The sequence below is a fragment of the Grampus griseus genome (assembly GCF_964374135.1).
Source record: "Grampus griseus genome assembly, chromosome: 16".
In the NCBI taxonomy this organism is placed as follows: domain Eukaryota; kingdom Metazoa; phylum Chordata; class Mammalia; order Artiodactyla; family Delphinidae; genus Grampus; species Grampus griseus.
The window spans coordinates 31,717,897-31,737,513 of NC_139010.1; the positions used below are offsets into that span (position 1 = coordinate 31,717,897).

Sequence of the window (19,617 nt, forward strand, 5' to 3'; positions counted from 1 at the left end):
TCCGGGGGTGCCCTATTCCAGCAGAGGCTGAAGGAGCATCAGGACAGAAAGGGAGAAGCCTGGAACAGCAGCTGTCTCAGATTTCCTGAAGGTCTTGTTCTGAGACCACCTAAACAGGATGCCAGGGAAGCCAGCTGTTCTCGAGAAAGATGCCCCTGGGTGGTAAGAGCCAATTTAGAAGATGAGGCAGAGAGTGCTGAGGGCAGGAGAGAGGGGGCTGGTGCCCCACTGGCTTTCAGGACCTGGGTTTCTGTCCTTCACTTTCCCTGACCCACTTTCCCACGCATGGAAAACCCTTCACTGTTTTGTAGGAGGGCTCCTTTTCCGTTGCTGTCTTCCCAGCTGCGAGTGCTCTTGGAAGGCTGGGAAGCGTGTCCTGAAGGGCCAGATGAGGTCACTTACTCAGGCTGCTGGAAAACTGGCAGCGCGGCCCCTTTTCCTTCCATGACCCCCGAGTGCATCCTGATGGAATTGCTGCCCTGTGATCCCGATTCAGTGGCACAATTTCAGGAAACAGAGGAGTGTGCTTTTACGTAGGAACTCAGCAGAGGGAGAAAGCCAGTCCCTTTTCCTGGAGCCCAGCTCTGTGCCTGGCCCTGGGCGGCACACAGCCCTTGCTGGTTGCTCGCACATGCATTATCTCCTGTTACTCACACCTGCCCATCCACCGCATCTCACACACTTCCAGTTTTCTTGGGAGAGTTTCTTCCCTTCCCCATGGATGCCACTTCCTCCCCTAAGCCATCAGTGGCTTCATCTTACGTGACCTTGCAGAAGCATTGGACACCCGTTTCCTCTTCCTGGAATGATCTTCCCCTGGGGCTTCCTTGCTGCCACACTCTCCTCTGGCCTCTCTGAATCCTCCTTCTCAGCTTCCTTCATCTTCATCGTCTTTCTCCAGCTGGTCCCTCTGTGCTTGTGGTTTCCGGGCTCTGGGCACAGCTCACTTTTCTCTCCTCTTAGGCCATGTCATCCCTCATATTTACTGTAACCAATCTTTTGATGAATCCCAAAGCTAGACCTTTTTGAATTCCAGCTACTTTCATCCATTTGCCTAGTTGACACATCCACTTGGATGTTTCATAAACTCCTACAACTTAATGTGGGATTTTCCCCCAAATTTGCATTTTTCTCCAGTAATTCCTTTCCAGGTGAATGGCATACCCATCCACTAACCATCAAAGCCAGAAGCCTGGGAGTCATCTTAGCTTCTTTCCTCTGCCTCCCCGACACAGCGGGTCCTGAAATCTAACCCTTCCATCACCACCGTTTCCAACCTAGACCATTACAACAGGCTCTTTTGTGCCTGTTCCCTCCAATCCATCTTTCTGCTGCCACGGGGATTTCTAAATATCTGGCCATATGAATTCCTTCATTCTTTTTTTTTTTTTTTTTTTTTTTTTTGCGGTACGCGGGCCTCTCACTGTTGTGGACTCTCCCGTTGCGGAGCACAGGCTCCAGACGCGCAGGCCCAGCGGCCATGGCTCACGGGCCCAGCCGCTCCGCGGCATGTGGGATCCTCCCGGACCGGGGCACGAACCCGCATCCCCTGCATCGGCAGGCGGACTCTCAACCACTGAGCCACCAGGGAAGCCCGAATTCCTTCATTCTTAAAACCTTTAAGGCTCCCTTCACCCCAGTTTAAAATCCAAACTCGTAAGCAGGGAACAGAGCACCTTTTTGATCAGCCCCTGCCTCTTCTCCCCCACCTCAGCACCCCACCCTCACCTCTACCTTTGTACGCACTCTTTCTTTTACCTGGAAGGCCTTTCTCTGTCTCCTTATCTGAATGGCTAATTCCTGCTCATCTTTTATGACTCAGCTCAAGTATCATTTCTTTTGGGAAATCTTCTCTGACTAGTCCTAAAAGTAGGTGCCCCTCCTCTGTGCTTCTATACAATCCTGTGTATAAACACAGCGTGGTAAGGTACAGGTGAGTGATGCTTACTTATACCTGTCTGCCTCCCACCTGGGTGTTCATAGAAAACAGTGTCAGGTCCATAGCCCAGGCCGAGTCTTGGCATCCATCTAGCAGTCCATCATTCTTGTGAAGAAATAGATAGGTGAGCTGCCATGTCCCCAAAGTCCCTTGACTGTGGTCTCAAATTATAGAGGGACCTTGGAAATGATGTAGCTCAACCATTCATTACATAGATAAGGACTGTAACATTCAGGGAGTGAAAGCCCTCATTGGTCCACACAGTCATCAACAGAGTGAAGATGGGGATATAGATGGGGGAACTTCCAAAGGCCAGTGTTCTTTACATCATACCGTGTCATACGGAGTTTATTGCTTTTATTGATTTTATATAGAAGCACTGAACGTTCAGTTGAAATCATTCACAAAATATAGACAAGCAAACAGAAACAGATGGAATTCACCTAGCAATTACACCACCCACCCAGAGATGATTGCATGGTCTATCACCTTCCCACCTTTTCCCTGGGCAGATTAAATGTATGTCCATTTAAAAAAACAATATTATGATTATACTAAAATATATTTTATCCATGCTTTTAAAATTTGTTTTTGAATACCTGTTCATATTTGTCAAAGACTGCATATTTGTAACGTAATGTTCTTAGGTGCACCATAATATAATTCAGTAATCACATATGAGTGTTGGACCTTAAGTTTGGTTCCTTTTTTTTTTTTAGCAACAACATTGCTATTATAAACAGTGCTATGAAGAACATGATTATAGTTGAAGTTTTGGCCAATTCTTTTTTAAAAAAATTGATGTATAGTTGATTTACAGCGTTGTGTTAGTTTCTGGTGTAAGCAAAGTGATTCAGTTATACATATATGTGTATATATATATATTTATATACATATATGTGTATGTATATATGGATTTCTTTTTCATATTCTTTTCCATTGTAGTTTATTACAAGATATTGAATGTAGTTCCCTGTGCTATACAGTAGTACCTTGTTGTTTGGCCAATTCTTAATTATTTCTTTAGGATGAATTCTTAGAAGTAGAACTGGTAGGTTGAAGGATTTACTCTTTCTCCACATCTTGCCAAATTGCCCTGTCCAAAGCCTGGCTAATCAGATTTTCTATTCACTAGTTCACCGTCTAGGCAAGGTGAGAGCAAACTCTTTCCACTGAACCTAAAGGACCTGGATTTGGTGGCAACTTTCCCTCAAGCTACATGTCTCAGTCTGGAGGTGGCAGTCTGGTAGCCCCCAGATCATCTTCTTTTGAATCCATGATGTTTAAAAATATTTGAATTAGGAACCAACTTGATAAATCAGTAAGTTTCACATAAAAAATCTGAACTTCTGGCTCCTATTTCTGATGGGCAACTGTGGTTCTTCCTCTAGATGGGGCTTGGGCTCTCACAGTTTGCTGCAGTCCCCACCTCTCCCTGTTGCCACCCAGCTGGCCTCATTCATCTACTTGCCAGGACCCTGTAGGCATTAGTATTTGTAACCCCTATCTCAGTTCCTTTTCCCCATTAAAGTAGGCTCACCAACAAAGAACTCCATGCTTTTCATTCTGATTAACTATAGAATTAATTTTTTAAAAAACAAATCCTATTTGTCATAATAATATTCAGGTTAATCATTTAGGAAGCTGCTTTAGAGAAACCTTGAACATCTTTAACCAATATAAAATATGATGAATCACTTTGGACTCCACAGTGCATTATGTATTTAAAAACAGAAAATTAGACACAGGAGGATTCATCTTAACTTCATTATATATGAAATATTAATTCTCTTCTGGCTTTCATGTTATTTACATATTTAATAACATGTTAGCTACAGTCTTTGAGAGCAATTAGAGGCCAGGGGCTGTCTCCTGCCTTAATCTTAAAGATGCCAAAATGTTTTGATGATGTGGGAGAAGGATTGCTAAGGAGAGTTGGATGCTGTTGTTTCCATTCCCTTTTTCACATGTCATAATTTGTTAACCATATTTCCCTCTTAAACAGGATATTGATGACTTTGGCTGCCCCAGTGAGAATTCCGTTCTTCCATTCCCACCCCTTTCCCTACTCTAGTGGAGAAGAGGAGCTTGTGACCATTTTGTTTTTCCAAAAAACAGAGGCAAATATTGATCTAAACCACTATCCCCTTTGGTCTCTGTTAGGTCTTCTTAGGATCTCGGTCTTCTCATAAGTAAAATGGGAGTCACGGAACAGACGCTGTTGTGAGGGTGAAGGGGGCTCATGTAGATGATCACACAGACCCGTGTCTCACACTGGGAAGCTGCCTGATGGGAGTTTGGTGCCCCTTCCTCTTCCTTGCCACAGTGATGGGCAGCACCTTGGGCCTCAATGCCATCTTGGTGCATGCCCCAGCACGTGGTCCCTGCCGTCACATTGCTGGCAGTCCACACAAGTGCTATCAGAAGGCTTCAGTGATGAATCAGCCCCTGGAGGCCACATCTGCAGGGGCACAGCTGTGTGGAACAGGAAGGGGAAAGGCTGCTCTGGCCATGGGAGGTCAATAGGACAAGGTCAGCCTTGACCGGGGACTGGGAGGGTGGGAGGGTTTGGAGAGAGATGGTAGAGAGAAGGGGTGTGGACAACGTGTGCAAAAACAGAGTTGGTGGCAAGCTTAGCGCAGAGGGTCATGGTGAACAAGTCAGCCTGTGGCAGGGGAGTGAGGGAGGGAGTGAGGCAGGAGGTGGGGGGAGGCTCGTGTGATAGATTGTTTTTAGCACCATAGAGCATCAGAGTTTTAAGGGACCTTGGGAAATGTCTAGAGTGGGGGTCACCAGGTGGTTTGTGGTCCCGGGCCAGGTAATGTACATTGCGGATATTTTGTTTGGTCCATTGAGTGTTAATTATTATTATTTTGTTAATTTTCAAAATCTTTTAGATACAGCCTGCATTTCCCAGTTTCCCCAGTCCCCTCTACTCCACTCATTACGTTGCTTACCTGGTCCCTGTTCTCAAACAAGCATCTATTTCAGTTTTCAGAATGAGAGAATCAGGGTGCCGGGAGTGGAAATAATTTGCTCCAACTACACACAGGGTTAGAGGTGCAGCATGATTCCATCCCAGGTTGGTGTTGCCTGGTCCAGGGCTCTTGGAGGAGCTTGGACAGGGCCGTGTGGATAGTGGGGAGCCCCTGCAAACCCCAGAGCAGGGCAGTGAGGCCTTGGGGGCCTGGGCATCATACAAGCAGGAAGCTGTGGGTCCTGCAGCCCATGCTGTGGCTTAAGTCCAGGCTGGTGTCTCGTCACCAAAGCCCTGCAGCTCCCCAGTATGCGCAGGCTTCCCAGACTGTGGCCAGCTCACTGCAGACAGCGTTGGCTTCCCACCCACACCTAGGGGTCCTAAGCCTCTCTCCTCCACTCTGTCCCTAGTGGGACAATGAGACACTAGCATCTTTCCAATCACATCCCCACCCCCTGAGGAAGAACTCTGGGTGGCTCTTAGAAAAGAGTGTCCCAGCTAGTCCAGAATGAAACTCAGCAGCCTGAGTTGTTCAGGGGAACTGAGCATGCATAGTGCTCTCACCTCATACCCCAAATGAGTCCATCAGGATTAACGTCACACTAATGAACGCTAGAGGAATTAAGCATGATTCGTCGCTGGTTGTAAAGTGCTTCCAGTCATCACCAATCCATCACAGCCATTCTCCAGAAGCAATAACCCAGAGAGTCTGTGAGATGCTGATGGAAAGACCCAGGCTCTGGGCTTTCATCCTGGGGCTTAGCAGAGCCAGGACAGAGGCCCAGGCTGACAGGGGCCATCAGACTCACCAGAGATAAGAATGACTTCCCAAAACATGCTACAGGGAGCAGTGTTCCTCCTCCCCTGGAATTCCTGAACCATTATGCACATCCTCTTCTCTTATGCACTAGGGCTGGGGTTTGGGGAATAAGGGATGAGGGGGAGCTCCCAGGTTGAGAATGGAAAAATTGAGTCAGAGGCTTAGTGCAGCTTCCAATCTGTGGCAGTTGGAGCACAGCTCTAGTTCTGGCCCTCTCACTTACGTGCTCTGTGACCTGGGTACGGTTAACAACCCTTTCTGGGCCAGAGTGTCTACATTTGTAAAATGAGAGAGTTACAGTGGAGGATGTCTTTTTTTTTTTTTTTTTCCTCTCTCCCTCCCTCCCTTTCTTTTTTTCCTGCATTGGGTCTTCATTGCTGCGCGCGGGCTTTCTCTAGTTGTGGCAAGCGGGGGCTACTCTTCATTGCCGTGAGTGGGCTTCTCGTTGCCGTGGCTTCTCTTGTTGCGGAGCACAGGCTCTAGGCGTGTGGGCTTCAGTAGTTGTGGCACATGGGCTCAGTAGCTGTGGCTCATGGGCTCTAGAGCACAGGCTCAGTAGTTGTGGCGCATGGGCTTAGTTGCTCCACGGCATGTGGGGTCTTCCTGGACCAGAGATTGAACCTGTGTCCCCTGCATTGGCAGGCGGATTCTAATTTTTTTTTTTTTTTTTTTTTTTGCGGTATGCGGGCCTCTCACTGTTGTGGCCTCTCCCGTTGTGGAGCACAGGCTCCGGACGCGCAGGCTCAGCGGCCATGGCTCACGGGCCCAGCCGCTCCGCGGCATGTGGGCTCTTCCCGAACTGGGGCACGAACCCGTGTACCCTGCATCGGCAGGCGGACTCTCAACCACTGCGCCACCAAGGAAGCCCTGGCAGGCGGATTCTTAACCACTGCTCCACCAGGGAAGTCCCTCTTTCTTTGTTTTTGTTTATTTTATTTTATTTTTTATTTTCAATTGCACTATAGTTGATTTACAATGTTGTGTTAGTTTCAAGTGTACAGCAAAGTGACTCAGTTATACATATATTTATTCTTTTTCAAATTCTTTTCCCATTTAGATTATTATAGATTATTGAGCAGAGTTCCCTGTGCTATACAGTAGGTCCTTGTTGATTATCTATTTTAAATATAGTAGTGTGTATATGTCAATCCCAAACTCCCAATTTATCCCTCCCCCCGATCTTTTCCCTTTTGTAATCATAAGTTTGTTTTCTATGTCTGTAAGTCTGTTTCTGTTTTGTAAATAAGTTCATTTTTATCATTTTTTTAAGATTCTGCATATAAGTAATATCATATGATATTTGTCTCTCTCTGTCTGACTTACTTCACTTAGTATGATAATCTACAGGTCCTGGAGAATGTCTTTTCTAAAATTCTAACCAATCCAATGTTTTAGAGGACGTATAGGTTTTTTTTTTAAGATTTAAAAAAAACCCACTTTGAGATATAATTCATGTACCAAACAATTTACCCATGTAGAGTGCAGACTTCAGTGGTTTTGGTATATTCACAAATATGTGCAGCCATTGTCATAATCAATTTTAGAAAATCTTCATCACCTCAGAAAGAAACCCCATACTCTTTAGCTATCACACCCCTGGCCTTCACCCCCAGCCCTAATAAACCACTAATCTACTTTCTCTATATATAGATTTGCCTATTCTGGACTTGCATGTGAATGAAATCCTATAGAATGTGGTCTTTTGTGACCATCTTCTTTCACTTAAAATAATGATTTCAAGGTTCAACCATGTTGTACCTTGTGTCAATACTTCTTCATTCCATTTTATGGCTGAATAGTATTCCACTATATGTATATATCACATTTTGTTTAGCTATTTGGCTGTTGATGGACATTTGAGTTGTTTCCACCTTTTGGCTTTTATGAATAATGCTGTTATAAACATTTCTGTACATGTTTCTGTGTGGATATAGGTTTTCATTTCTCTTGGGTATCTACCTAGAAGTGGAACTTCTGGGACATATAATAACTCTATGTTTAAGCTTTTGAGGAACTGCCAGACCATTTCCCAAAGTAGCTGTACCATTTTATAGTCCCACCAGCAGTATATGAAGCCTTCAATTATGCCACATCCTTGTCAACACTTGTTGTTATCTGACTTTGATTTTAGCCATCCTAGTGGGTATGAAGTTGTATCTCACTGTGGTTTGGATTTGCATTTCCTTGATGACTAATGATACTGTGCATCTTTTCATGTCAGTAGGCCAATAGGCCATTTGTATATCTCTTTGGAGAAGTGTCTATTCAGATCCTTCACCCATTTTTCAATTGAGCTATTTGTTTTTTAAAAAAAGATTATTATTATTGAGTTTTAAGACTTCTTTGTATGTTCTAGATAAAAACCCTTATCATATATATGATTTGCAAATATTCCCCCCCATTGTGTGGGTTGTCCTTTCACTTTCTTAATGGTGTCCTTTGAAGCACAAAAATTTTTAATTTTGATAAAGTCTAATTCTACTATATTTCTTCTGTTGCTGTGCTTTGGGTGTCATATCTAAGAATTCTTTGCTAAATCCAAGGTTATGAAGATTTATCCCTATGTTTTCTTCTAAGAGTTTTCTAGTTTTTGCTCTTACATAGGTATTGGATCAATTTTGAGTTAATTTTTGTCTATGGTATGAGGTAGGGGTACAACTACATTTTTTGCATATAGTTAACCACTTGTCCACACATAATTTGTGGAAAAGACTATCTTTTCCCCATTAAATGGTCTCGGCACCCTTGTTTAAAATCAGTGACTGTAGACATATGAGTTTGTTTCTGGCTTCTCCATTTCATTCATCTATACCTCTGTCCTTGTGCCAATACCACACTGTCTTGATTACTGTTGTTTTGTAGTAAGATTAGAAATTGAAAAATATGAGTCCTCCAACTTTGTTTTTCTTTTTCAAGATTATTCTAGCTATTCTGAGTCTCAGGCAATTCTACATGAATTTTTGAATCAGCTTGTCAAGCTCTACAAAGAAGTCAGCTGGAATTCTGATCAGGATTATGCTGTATCTGTAGCTCAGTTTGAAGGAAATTGCCATCTTAACAAAATTAAGAACATGAGATTTTTTTCCCCGCATTTGTCTTCTCTCAACAGTATTTTATAGTTTCAGAGTATAAATTTTGTACTTCTTTTGTTAAATTTATTTCTAAGTATTTTATGCTTTTTGATACTGTTGTGAGTGGAATTGTTTTCTTGATTTCATTTTTGGATTGTCCATTGTGAGTATATAAAGGATTGACTTTTGTATATTGACCTTGTATCCTACAACCTTGCTGAACTTTTTATTAGTTTTAACAGCTTTTTAGTGAATTCATTAGGATTTTTTAAGATACAAGGTTATTTCATCTGTAAATAGAAATAGTTTTACTCTTTCCTTTCCAATCCAGATGGTGAGTATGGAGATCTTTGTCTTGTTCCTGATCTTATGGGGAAGATAAGTCTTTCACTATTAAGTATGATGTTAGCTTTTGGATTTTTCATAGGTGCCCTTTATCAGGTTGAGGAAGTTTTCTTCTGTTTCTAGTTTGTTGACTGGAAAAGCTGCTGGATTTTATCAAATGCTTTTTCTGCGTCTGCTGAGATAATCATGTGATTTTCATTTGTATTCTATTGATATGATGATCAATTGATTTTTGAATGTTAAGCCAACCTTGCCTCACTGGGATAAGTCTCACTTGGTCATGGTGTATAACTCTTTTTATATGTTGCAGGATATATGTTTTATATCTTTCTGGATTCAGTTTGCTAGTATTTTGTTTAGGATTATTGTGTCCATATTTGTAAGAGGTATTAACCTGTAATTTTCTTTTCTTGTAATGTCTTTGTCTGATTTTGGTATCAGGGTAATACCAGCTTTATAAAATGAGTTGAGAAGTATTCTCACCTCTTTTATTTTTTGGAAGAATTTATGAAGAATTAGTATTAATTCTTAGAATATAGCAGTGAAGGTATCAGGGACTGAGGTTTTCTTTGTAAAATAGTTTCAAAATTTCTGATTCAAACTCTTCATTTGTTATAGGTCTATTCAGATTGTCCATAGAGGGAATATTGTTCTGGGTGTGGGCCCTTCCACACCTAAGGGAATCTCAGGGACCCAAGTCTCCATGGGTGATTGTGGTCACTGGTGAGTCCCTGGTGCCACAGCAGGGGACTTCTGGTTGGGTATACACATGGGTTAGGCTGAGGACAAGCTGGGATATGGGCAAATTAGTCCACCAGAGGCTGGAGAAAACTCTGCAGGTGGGTGTGCATGGTGAGCACAGCAGGCTGGGTTGGGAGAAGTTCTGGGAAGCAGTGTGCAGCCTGGGCTTTTAGGGAGCTTAAGTGAGAGGGATGAGCATGTATACCAATTCTGTGCAAAAGGATTATTACTCAGTAGCTAGGCTGGTACCCTCTTGGCCCTTCTTCCATCCATCCTCTCTCCTAAATGGTGGCTGTGCCCCTAGGGCTCTGGGTCTTGTTTAGCTCCATGAGGGAAAGAAATCCCTCTGTCTTATTATCATTTACACCCAGAGCCCTGTAGAGCATGGATGTGTATGGCCAGGGTTGAGGTGGCCTGGGAGTTCTCAGGATTATTTGTTGAATGAAAGAATGGTCAGAGCTGCCTCTTGGTTTTTGTCTCCCAGCAACCAGCAGGCAGATCTGGTTTGAGTGAGAGAACTAAAGGGAACAAACTGTTTTATCTGAAAGTCCACTTTTCTAAGTCAATGTGCATCGGTTATCTTAACCATCAGCCACAAATGCACAATACTTACTGCACTCTGCACCATATGCAAGGCATTGTGGAGGATAATGGAACATAAGGCCCTTGGTCCCTGCCCTTGAAACACTAACAATGTAGTTAGTGGAAAAAACCCAGCAGATGCAGTTGAGTGAGTCCTCAAATGTCCTCTCTGTCTCAGCCCCATAATGATGACTATCGTTGTTCTTATATTCTTGGTCCAGTAAGAGTGTCCAGCATGCTGATGCCAATTGGTGCAGGAACTATGTATGAAAGCCCCTTAGCCCTCTAGACTTCTCTTGTTCTCCACTTTTCTTGGTGGGTGGTCCAATTTCCAAAATGCTCCAGCTTCATTCTACCTTGTATATCTGCAGTTATCTGTCTTGGCCAATAACTGTTTCCCTGCACCCATCTCCCATCAAGACCTGTGGGACAGTGTCCTGGTTGCCTTCACCAGTCTCTGGTCTCAATCTTCTAACCTCCTGGGGAAGGTAGATGGTACATACACACACACACACACACACACACACACACACACACACACACACAATCACAATCACAATTCTCCCACCAGTGAAAAACCTCCAGGTCACGTCCTTGTTACCCACTGTGGCATAGGGATTGGAGAATTTGATAGCCTCTTCATGAGACGACATTTCCACGTTGGTCTCAGACGGATGCCGTTGTGGAAAAAGGCCAAGAGATTTGTCCTGGTTTAACTGAGCTCACACAGGAACTGGGTGTTTCCTCCGGCACTGTTGGATAAGTGGGCTCCACGGAGAGGTCGTGAGGGATGGTTTATTCTCTATTCAAGAGCTGGAATCCAGTTCCTGTTAGGTACATGGGTGCTGAGCACTTGGGGCAGGAAGTGACATCCTTAATATCCCAGGCCCAGGATGGGAGGATGTTAAAGACGGCTCCTGCCTGCAAGGGGAAAGCGGTGAGCCCGGAGTCCACAGCCTATCCTGTTGCAGTGCTGCCCACTGATCCTGCAGGTCGGGGACTGAAGTCCTGCCCTCACACTCTTCTGGCATTTCACCCCTGATCCAGGAGTCCATGCCCCTGGGCTGGCAGTCATCCTGGGCAAGCCAGAGGTAGCTGCAAGGCTGAGAAAGGCCAGCTAGTTAGTCATCAATACTAGTTAGTGCTGACCCTGTGCCAACCATCCCTCTATGTTTCTTAACTGGGGGCTCCTTTGCCCTCTAGGGGACATTTGGCAATGTCGGAGACATTTTTGATTGTCACAACTGGGAGGCGGGGCCTGCTGTTGGCATCAAGTGTGTAGAGGCGGGAGATGCTGCTAAATATTCTGCAGGGCACAAAACAGCCCCCACAGCAAAGAATTATCTGCCCCAAGTGGCAGTAGTGCTGAGGCTGAGAAACCTTGCTCTGGACTCTGGGTTCCCAGTGGTGTGCAGTCCAGACCAAGTCCCTACCCTCCAGGAGGCTAGATCCTAGTGGGGGAGGTGGACAGTCAGCGAGGCAGGTCCCGTCCTCCAAGCTGTGTCCCAGAGACAGCCCATTTGTTAGTTCATCCACTCAATGGATTCATTCACTCATTCAACATTCACGTGTTGAGATTTTACTGTGTACATACAGGCATGCACAAATACATGGACACACACACATACAATAACATGCCCACAAACACACAGCATACACACACAAACACATGTGTATGTAGACACATACACACATGTAGAAACACACACACACACACACACACACTCCTGGTACCAAGCCATAAGGGCTGAGATAGAGGGATTATATGGGATTGTGGAGAGAAGGTATTTATAGCTTAGTCTTGAGGGAGCTCAAGGGGGCTTCCTGGGGGAGGTGAGCTGAGTCTTAAAGGGCAGAGAGACTTAGAAGAGGGAAAACCTAGTCCCCTAAGAAGGAACTCTCTCTAGAAACCAACAGAGAGTGTTCATATTCCCACGGGCTCCCTGGGGAGCCCCACGCTTGGCTGGGGAAGCCTGCCACCAGCCCTCAACAGCTCTCCACACGAATCTCTCCCTCCTCCTGCAACCATGATGTCTCCTCTCCTCTCTGCCCCTCTCCCGCCCCGCCCCCTCCCCATCGCATCTTCAACTCCTCTGTGAAATTGCATTTCTAACCTTGGCTGACTCCAGCCCCTCCATCACTGCCAGGAGAGGCCATCAATTCCCTGACCCAGCCTCAGCCCCTCAGCTGGGAGTCATATGACAGCCTCAGTTATTTTCCTAACCATCAGAGGGGTTTGGTGGAGAGGTAGAGAGGGGAGAGAAGGGCACTGTGGCACCCAGGGCTTTAAATTTGACCGGGTGCCCTTTTGTACCTTCTGACTGCCCATGTGTCTTATCTCTCTCTCATATGTAAACAGCATTAAAAATAATGAAAGGCCAGGCCCTGGAAGCCCTTGCCATAGAGTCCACCGGGGAGAGAATCAAAAGATGTTCACAGCTGGCTGCCCTGAGAAGGGTGCAGTGGAGGATGCCAGGGGTCTGGGGTCAGCAAAAATGGATCCTTGTTATGGCTATTTCATTATCTTGCTGGGTGATACCAGGTAAATTGCTTCACCTTTCTGAGCCTCATCTGTGAAATTCGGAGGGAGCCCCATCCCCAGGATATCTCATCATGTAGTAATAACATCTGGTGACACCATTGGCCTTTAATTGATAGGAGCAAAGCAGGAAATTAGAAAGAAAATATGTCTGTGTTTCCTCCCTGTCCCCTACCACCCACGTGCCCCAGAGGTATTAGTGGCCATGGCTGATAGCTGATGAGACCAGCTGAGGTCAGTAGGAAAAGAAACATCAGCATCCTCCAAATGAGCTAGATGCATTCATGGTCCTGTGCCCTTACCTTATGCCATTCCCACCTTCTCCCCACCCTTCCTACAAGTGGACATTCCGTCAAGGTCCATCTCCGCGGCGTCCCCTCTGGGAAGCCACCTTGACTCCCCTGTCTGATAGCTCTTCTGGATACCAATAGACTCTGCTTGCCCCTCTGTTCCATCTTCAATGTTGTTCACCTTTGCAGCCCTGGCCTGTAACAAAAATTCAATAGCACAGCATTATGTCCACCATGATGCAGCAACTAGCATCTCACCATCAGGGGAGTTTGACTCGAGTTAGTTGTAACTGTCGAAAAAACACTGCAGCGAATGACTTTAGGAGTGGATCGGGGCACAGGCCCCAGTGGAGAGGGCTGTCCATTGGAGGGTTGATGCTCATGTGCATCTGGGAGGAAGAAAGGATGAAAGTTGTGCATTGACAAGGGCTGGTAGGGGAGATGGTCACCGACGCCTTCAGTTGGGTCCATTTAATTGCCAAGAATAGAGGCCCACTCAAGCAGCTCTTAGAAGGGGCTTATTGAAGGATACAGGCTTTCATGGAGCTCCAGAAACAGGACTTGTACCCCGGTGGGGCCTCATGGGAATTGAGCCCAAAGGGTGATTATATATAATATGGAGCTGCAGGGAGCAGCCTCCTTCTCTGATGTTCCTGCCTCTCCCCACACGTTGGCTCTGCTCTCCTCTTTCTTTCCTCATACTCCCTGTCACTCCACACCCTCACCTCTTCCTCTTATTAAATCTTAGGTACTAAAGTGATGTAATCAAAACATATGTTTCCCCTTGAATTTTTACTTATGGTCACGAAATATCTAAGATATGACTTCCAGATGTGGCTGTGTGACTTTTCTTATCTCCTTTGGAGCTAGGCACACATTCCAGCTCGGTCTAGCCCGGTGTAGGAAGAGGCTGCTACTGGGGTATATGTATGAGCAACGGACTGGAGTCTGAATACCTACCTGGTTCTACCCTGACTGACCAGGACCCTGAGTCCTGGGCTTCACCTCTTCTGGCCTCTATTTGCCCTGACATAAGATGGAGATGGTCATTGTGTCTTGCTGACCTCACTGGATAGGCCCGGTGCTTGAATCATTCCATCTAGCCTCAAAAATAATCTTATCCCAAATCTGTTAATTCTAAGCTCTTTTCTTCTTTGGCCTCTGGGGCCCTTGGTTCCCTCCTCTGTGAAACAGAAGTTTTTTTCCGCTAACGGGGTCTGTGGGCAGTGGGAGCTGCGGCTGGGTGTGGATTGCCTGGGCTCTTCTTCCAACGACCGCCTTTAGAAAGCAGTTATCCCAGCCCCTCGTTGGCACTATCTTGGCCTGACCCCCAAACCGCTGGATACGAAACCTCTAGCTTCTTATCCAGATGCGCCATTCTGGTGCCAAACAGCTGGACGTTTGGGAACATCTGCGTGAGAGCTTGCCCAAACTTGGGTCACCATCACCCCACCCTCCAACCAGAGGTTTATGCTCACTGACCAAGATCTAACGAAATTGTCACCCTATGACTAATTCATTGGCAGCCAGGGTCAGCCTAAGGTTTTCAGAGGAACATTTGGGAGTAATTTGGACACATTTGCTCCTTTCTCTTTGCTTTGCAAGTGGTAAAACCAGAGGGGAGAAGCCCGAGAGCCATCCCTCCCACACGGCTATGAAGGTAAAGCGGACAGCATCGCCTCTGGCCTCTTCCTGGCAGAATTTACAGTCTGCTGCTTGCAAATGACTGGAGGGAATATAGAAATGTGGGTCATGATGGGGGAAAACATTTCCTGCACTGTCGTGGGTTTCCCTGCACCAGAGAACCAGAGATTGGGTAATTGAAGCTCATGCCCTGAATGGTTATAGCAAAGTTAATTTCCATGACGGTGTTTGAAATATCCCCACTGCACTGGGAAGACTGCAGGGCTGGGGAAGCCAGACTTGGATGAAGGACAGAACCAGGGAGCCCTTGGCTTCGACTCATACAAGGCCCTTGGGTCTCAAGGAACTCAGAACTAAGGCAGGGCTTGCCCCCACTGGGCCCTTTCCCACACAATGGAGTCCTGGCTGGGTGGGTAGAAGTTGGGTGCAAGCTAGTCTGAAAACTCCTTAAGAGTAGGGACTGTGTCTTTTCACCACCATACCCTTAGCTCCAAGCATGGACCCTCATGCTTAGGAGTTCCTTAAAATTTCTTGTTCAATGAATGAATGCACACATGCATGAATGAATGATGAGTGAATACATGAATGGTTCTGGAATAAGTGATGTGACAGCTCCACTATATTGCACCCATGTTCATCTCATGGTTTGTGCCGTGGTTTGCCCAAAAGATAGCTACCAGAATCGTGAAGTCATATACAACCATGTTGTATAAGAAACAGTAGAAGGAACGAGGGGAGGGGTCTCTATCTGTGAGCATAAAGTACCCCCGACTTCAGGTTTCTGAAGGCAGGATGGGGAGCAGGCTGTTATCCCTGGCACTGGAGGGTTAGAACCAGAGTGATATCTTAAGATCCTTAATTTCATTACGTCTGGGAAGACCTTTAGTCCAAATAAGGTCCCATTCACACGTTCTGGGTAGACATACCATTTTGGGGGTATTATGGACTGAATATTTGTGTCTCCCCCAAATCCCTATGTTAAAGTCCTAACCCCTAAAGTGATGGTATTTGGAAATGGGGCCTTTGGAGCGGAAATAGGGCTAAATGAGGTCATGAGAGTGGGGCCCTCATGAGGGGATTTGTGCCCTTATAAGAAGACACACCAGAGCTTGCTCTCTCTCTCACCCTCTCTCTCTGCCCACACAAAGAAGAGGTCATGTGTGCACACAGTGAGATGGTGGGTGCCTCTAAGCCATAAGAAGAGGCCTCAGAATGAAACCTGCCTTGCTGGCACCTTGATCTTCGACTTCCCAGCCTCCTAACTGGGAGGGATCAACTTCTGTTGTTTAAGCTACCCCGTCCGTGGTATGCAGCCTATGAGAGCCTTTGAAAGGCTTTGCCACTATTAACATGGAAGGTACTTCGCTAGGAGGTAGTGAGTTCTTACCGTAGGGATTCAACTGGCTCTGTTGATCTCGGAAAATGTCCTTTGCGTCCTGGGATTTCCTCCTGGTGCCTGGAGTGTGCTCTTTGCCTTCTGTCCACTGGCAGTGATCTCAGAAGTACCAGGCAAAGTCACCTGGTGAATGGCATTTAAGATGTTTGTCCAATATTTGCAGAAGACAGTACTGTCAACAGGAGCCTGACTCATGCCTTCTGGGGGTGGGCGGGTATTTCCACTGGGAGAAAGGGCTGGTCTGCCATGCTCCCTGGTTATCACTCTTCCAGGATTAGAGGGTCAAGACAGAGGTCCTTATAAATCATCCACCGGCTGACTCACATCCCAGGATGGGCTGCTGGGGAGTCACAGGGACCTTCCAGATATATCTCTCTGGCCCTTTTGCAAGACTGAGCCCTGGGGAAGATCTGTTTCATGCTGGGGGTGGGTGGGGGAGGTTTCTTAGAACCACAGGCCTGGCCAAAAGTGAAATCAGCAGCCCCCTTTCACCTTCCCTGCACGCAGCCTGCACCTCCCCCAGCCTCCCCCAACATCTGTAATTCCGTTTGTTGTGCTCGCAAACACCGTGTTGGAAGATTTCATGCTAATGAAAGGGTTTCTTGATTAGGTTACGCTGTTACTGTAAATGTTCCCTCATTATCTATGTTATGGTAGGAATTTGAAAAAGTATAAATTGAGCGTCTTGCATAATTTATAAAACCTGAATGTTTCCTAATTAGTTCGGTTAGGTTAATGATGGTGCAGTGTCCCTTCTTCCTGGTCTCTGCTAATGACCTTTCCCCTCTTGATTTTGAACACTTTCTGTAATTTACAAAAACCTCCATCACATCCAACCAGACGGGAGGATGAAGTGCTTTGCAAAATGTGAATAGCTCCTTTTTTCTAAACGTGTCCCCCACTCTCCTTTGAGGCCGAGAAGCAGTCTGCTTAAGGTTGGCCAGCGCGAAATTTGGCTCCGGCGGATCCCCTGAAGAATGCCGGTGAAGTGCATTCCTTCGGCGTTTGCACAGAGACTGGTCCTGACCTCCATTAGCAGCCAGAGAAGTGAAAATTCTGGAAGAGGTGGGGGAGGGAAAAAAGCCCTCTCAAAAGGATTCTAAAATAACATTTTGCATCCTCAAGTAATTCCCAGTTCTCCCTGGCAACCATTCATTTCTTCCGAACAGCAGAAATTTGCAATATGAAAGTGGATTGGCTTCTCCCTCCCTCGGGGCCCCTGTATCTCTTCATCCAGCGCCTTGGGTAAAAAGCAATGCATACGTTTACAATATAAATGTGATTTAATCGACCTCCCTGTCAGGGAGAAATGGCAAGCATATCAAACAAGACCAAGATGTTAGAAAGAAAAATCATAAATTATTCCAGTGACGAGTTTCTGAGCCGCCTCCTGGACTACTAGATGATGCTATATAAGGCTGTTCCTTGAAACAATAATTAAGATAATTCTGTATGACAAGGAGAAAAATGTCCAGCTTTGTATGAAATGTGCTTCATGTTAGCAAGCTGAATGCTTGGTATTGATTACACTCCCCCCGCAATTCCACCCCCCCATCCCCACCCAGCCACTGCGATTCAAGGCTGAAATTAATTGAATGATGCAACATTTCTTTTCTTGAATCCTTATTTACCATACGAGCCTCCTAGAAGCCATGCAAAGTGAGCTGGCCTCTAATTCTCTAAATTGATCTCTTCCTTTGACGATGTCTGGGAGAACGCTCACATGTACACACACACACCCGCAGCTGGGTGTCCATTGTTCTCTGCTCTGGAAGGCACAATGTCTCCCCTCAGGGGCAGATTTGATGGACATATCAGTACAGCAGAGCCCTAACTTTTCCATCACAAGGCCACCGTGGGGCTCCCCTACAGAAATACGGCCAGTGTCATGCGGAAAATACGGTCCCCACTCAGATGGGACTGCCCCCGTCCCCCAATAGAACAGCACCTGGCCTCTGTCTGGCAGAACGTCCTTTTTCCCCTCCTGGCTTGGCTTCCAACCTCCCAGGGTGCAATGTGGACCTAGAAGTGACCCCTCACTGTCCCCTCTTCCATTCTAGCTGCCATATCCGGAGACTGTTGTCCCCCCCTTCCCATGAGAGGCACTGGGCCATTCCTGGCAGAGAGAGATGGTTTATGGCCGAGGCTCTGCTTGTTTTTCTGCAGCTCTATTTCATCCTGACTGCAGTTGCCGCAGTGGCGGCTGGTAGAGAGCGAGGCACGACCTCAGGTAGTTAATCCACCGCGAGGTCCCCGGGCGCCTGCAGCAGGGCTGATGTGTTCCCCTGCCTGGAGGGGCCGGGAGCAGCGGCAGAGGCAGCCACTGCAGGCAGGGTGCCCAGGGCCCTGGACCTGGAGCCAGGGGGGCTGGGTTCCAGAGTGCCCTAACTTGCTGGGGGCCCTGAACAAGTCCCTTCCCTTCTCTGAGCCCAGCTTCCTCCCTGTAGGGAGTGGTGGTGGAGGTTTGAGGCAGAAGCAAGGGTTGGCATGTTGCACACAATGGATGATTAAAAAAACAAAACAAAACAACAGAGGCACTTAGGAGATTGTGGGATGAATAAATGGCTCTCAGTTTGACAATCCTGTTTGTGACAACCCAGAGCCTTGCTCCCAGGGGGCCATTCTTTCCAGAACGATGACAAAGGAGGGCTCTTCTCTTCTGTGCTGAATGCCAAGGACAGGTTGTGATTCCACTGAGCCCCTCAGAACTGTCCTTTGGGGACCAGCATCACAGGCGCCCAAGGACCTCCTGCCTTAGTTGTCCCCAGGAGATGGGGGAACATCACTCGGCCATAGCTATAGCTCACAGAGCCCGAGGAGGACAACCAAATCATGTGCGAGGGGCCTGGTGGGAGAAAAGGCAGCGCTGGTACCCAGAGCAGAGTGCTGTGGGAGGAGAGCCACGTAGATGGGCTCAGAGGGCAGGACAGGCCGGAACCCATTCATAGGGAGATGTCAGAGAGAGGAGACAGCTGGCAGGAGCTGGACCCAGACGCCATCATCACCCATTAACACCTACCCTTAAATCCGCCTATCACTGGGGCAGGGCGGGAATGAGAGTCAGGACAGGTTATCTGGCCACAACTAGAGGATAAACTCTACCTGGTCAAGGAGCACGTACACTGTGTCTACTCTCCCTCTGTAGAGCATGTGCCCAGCACACAGTAAGTTCTCCGAATCCCTGTTGAGGGGAGTAGTGCCCAAGCATCAGTCTGGAGCACTCCCAGGCCATGCCGTCTTGGGACCAGCTTGTGGAAAGGCAGCTTAGGGAGG

At 46.6% G+C, this 19,617-nt stretch overlaps 1 protein-coding gene across 1 annotated transcript in view; it reads left to right on the forward strand.

Annotated features, from left to right (window-relative positions):
• The window catches only part of RPS24 (ribosomal protein S24), a gene marked incomplete at its 3' end in the record, with an annotated part of 272,504 nt that extends 254,491 nt beyond the window's left edge, over positions 1–18,013 (forward strand). Inside the window, exon 5 of the mRNA XM_082673821.1 lies at positions 18,002–18,013. Coding sequence (XP_082529947.1) covers positions 18,002–18,007 — 6 coding nt within the window. The remainder of the gene's footprint in view (positions 1–18,001) is intronic.
• Positions 18,014–19,617: the final 1,604 nt, after the last annotated feature.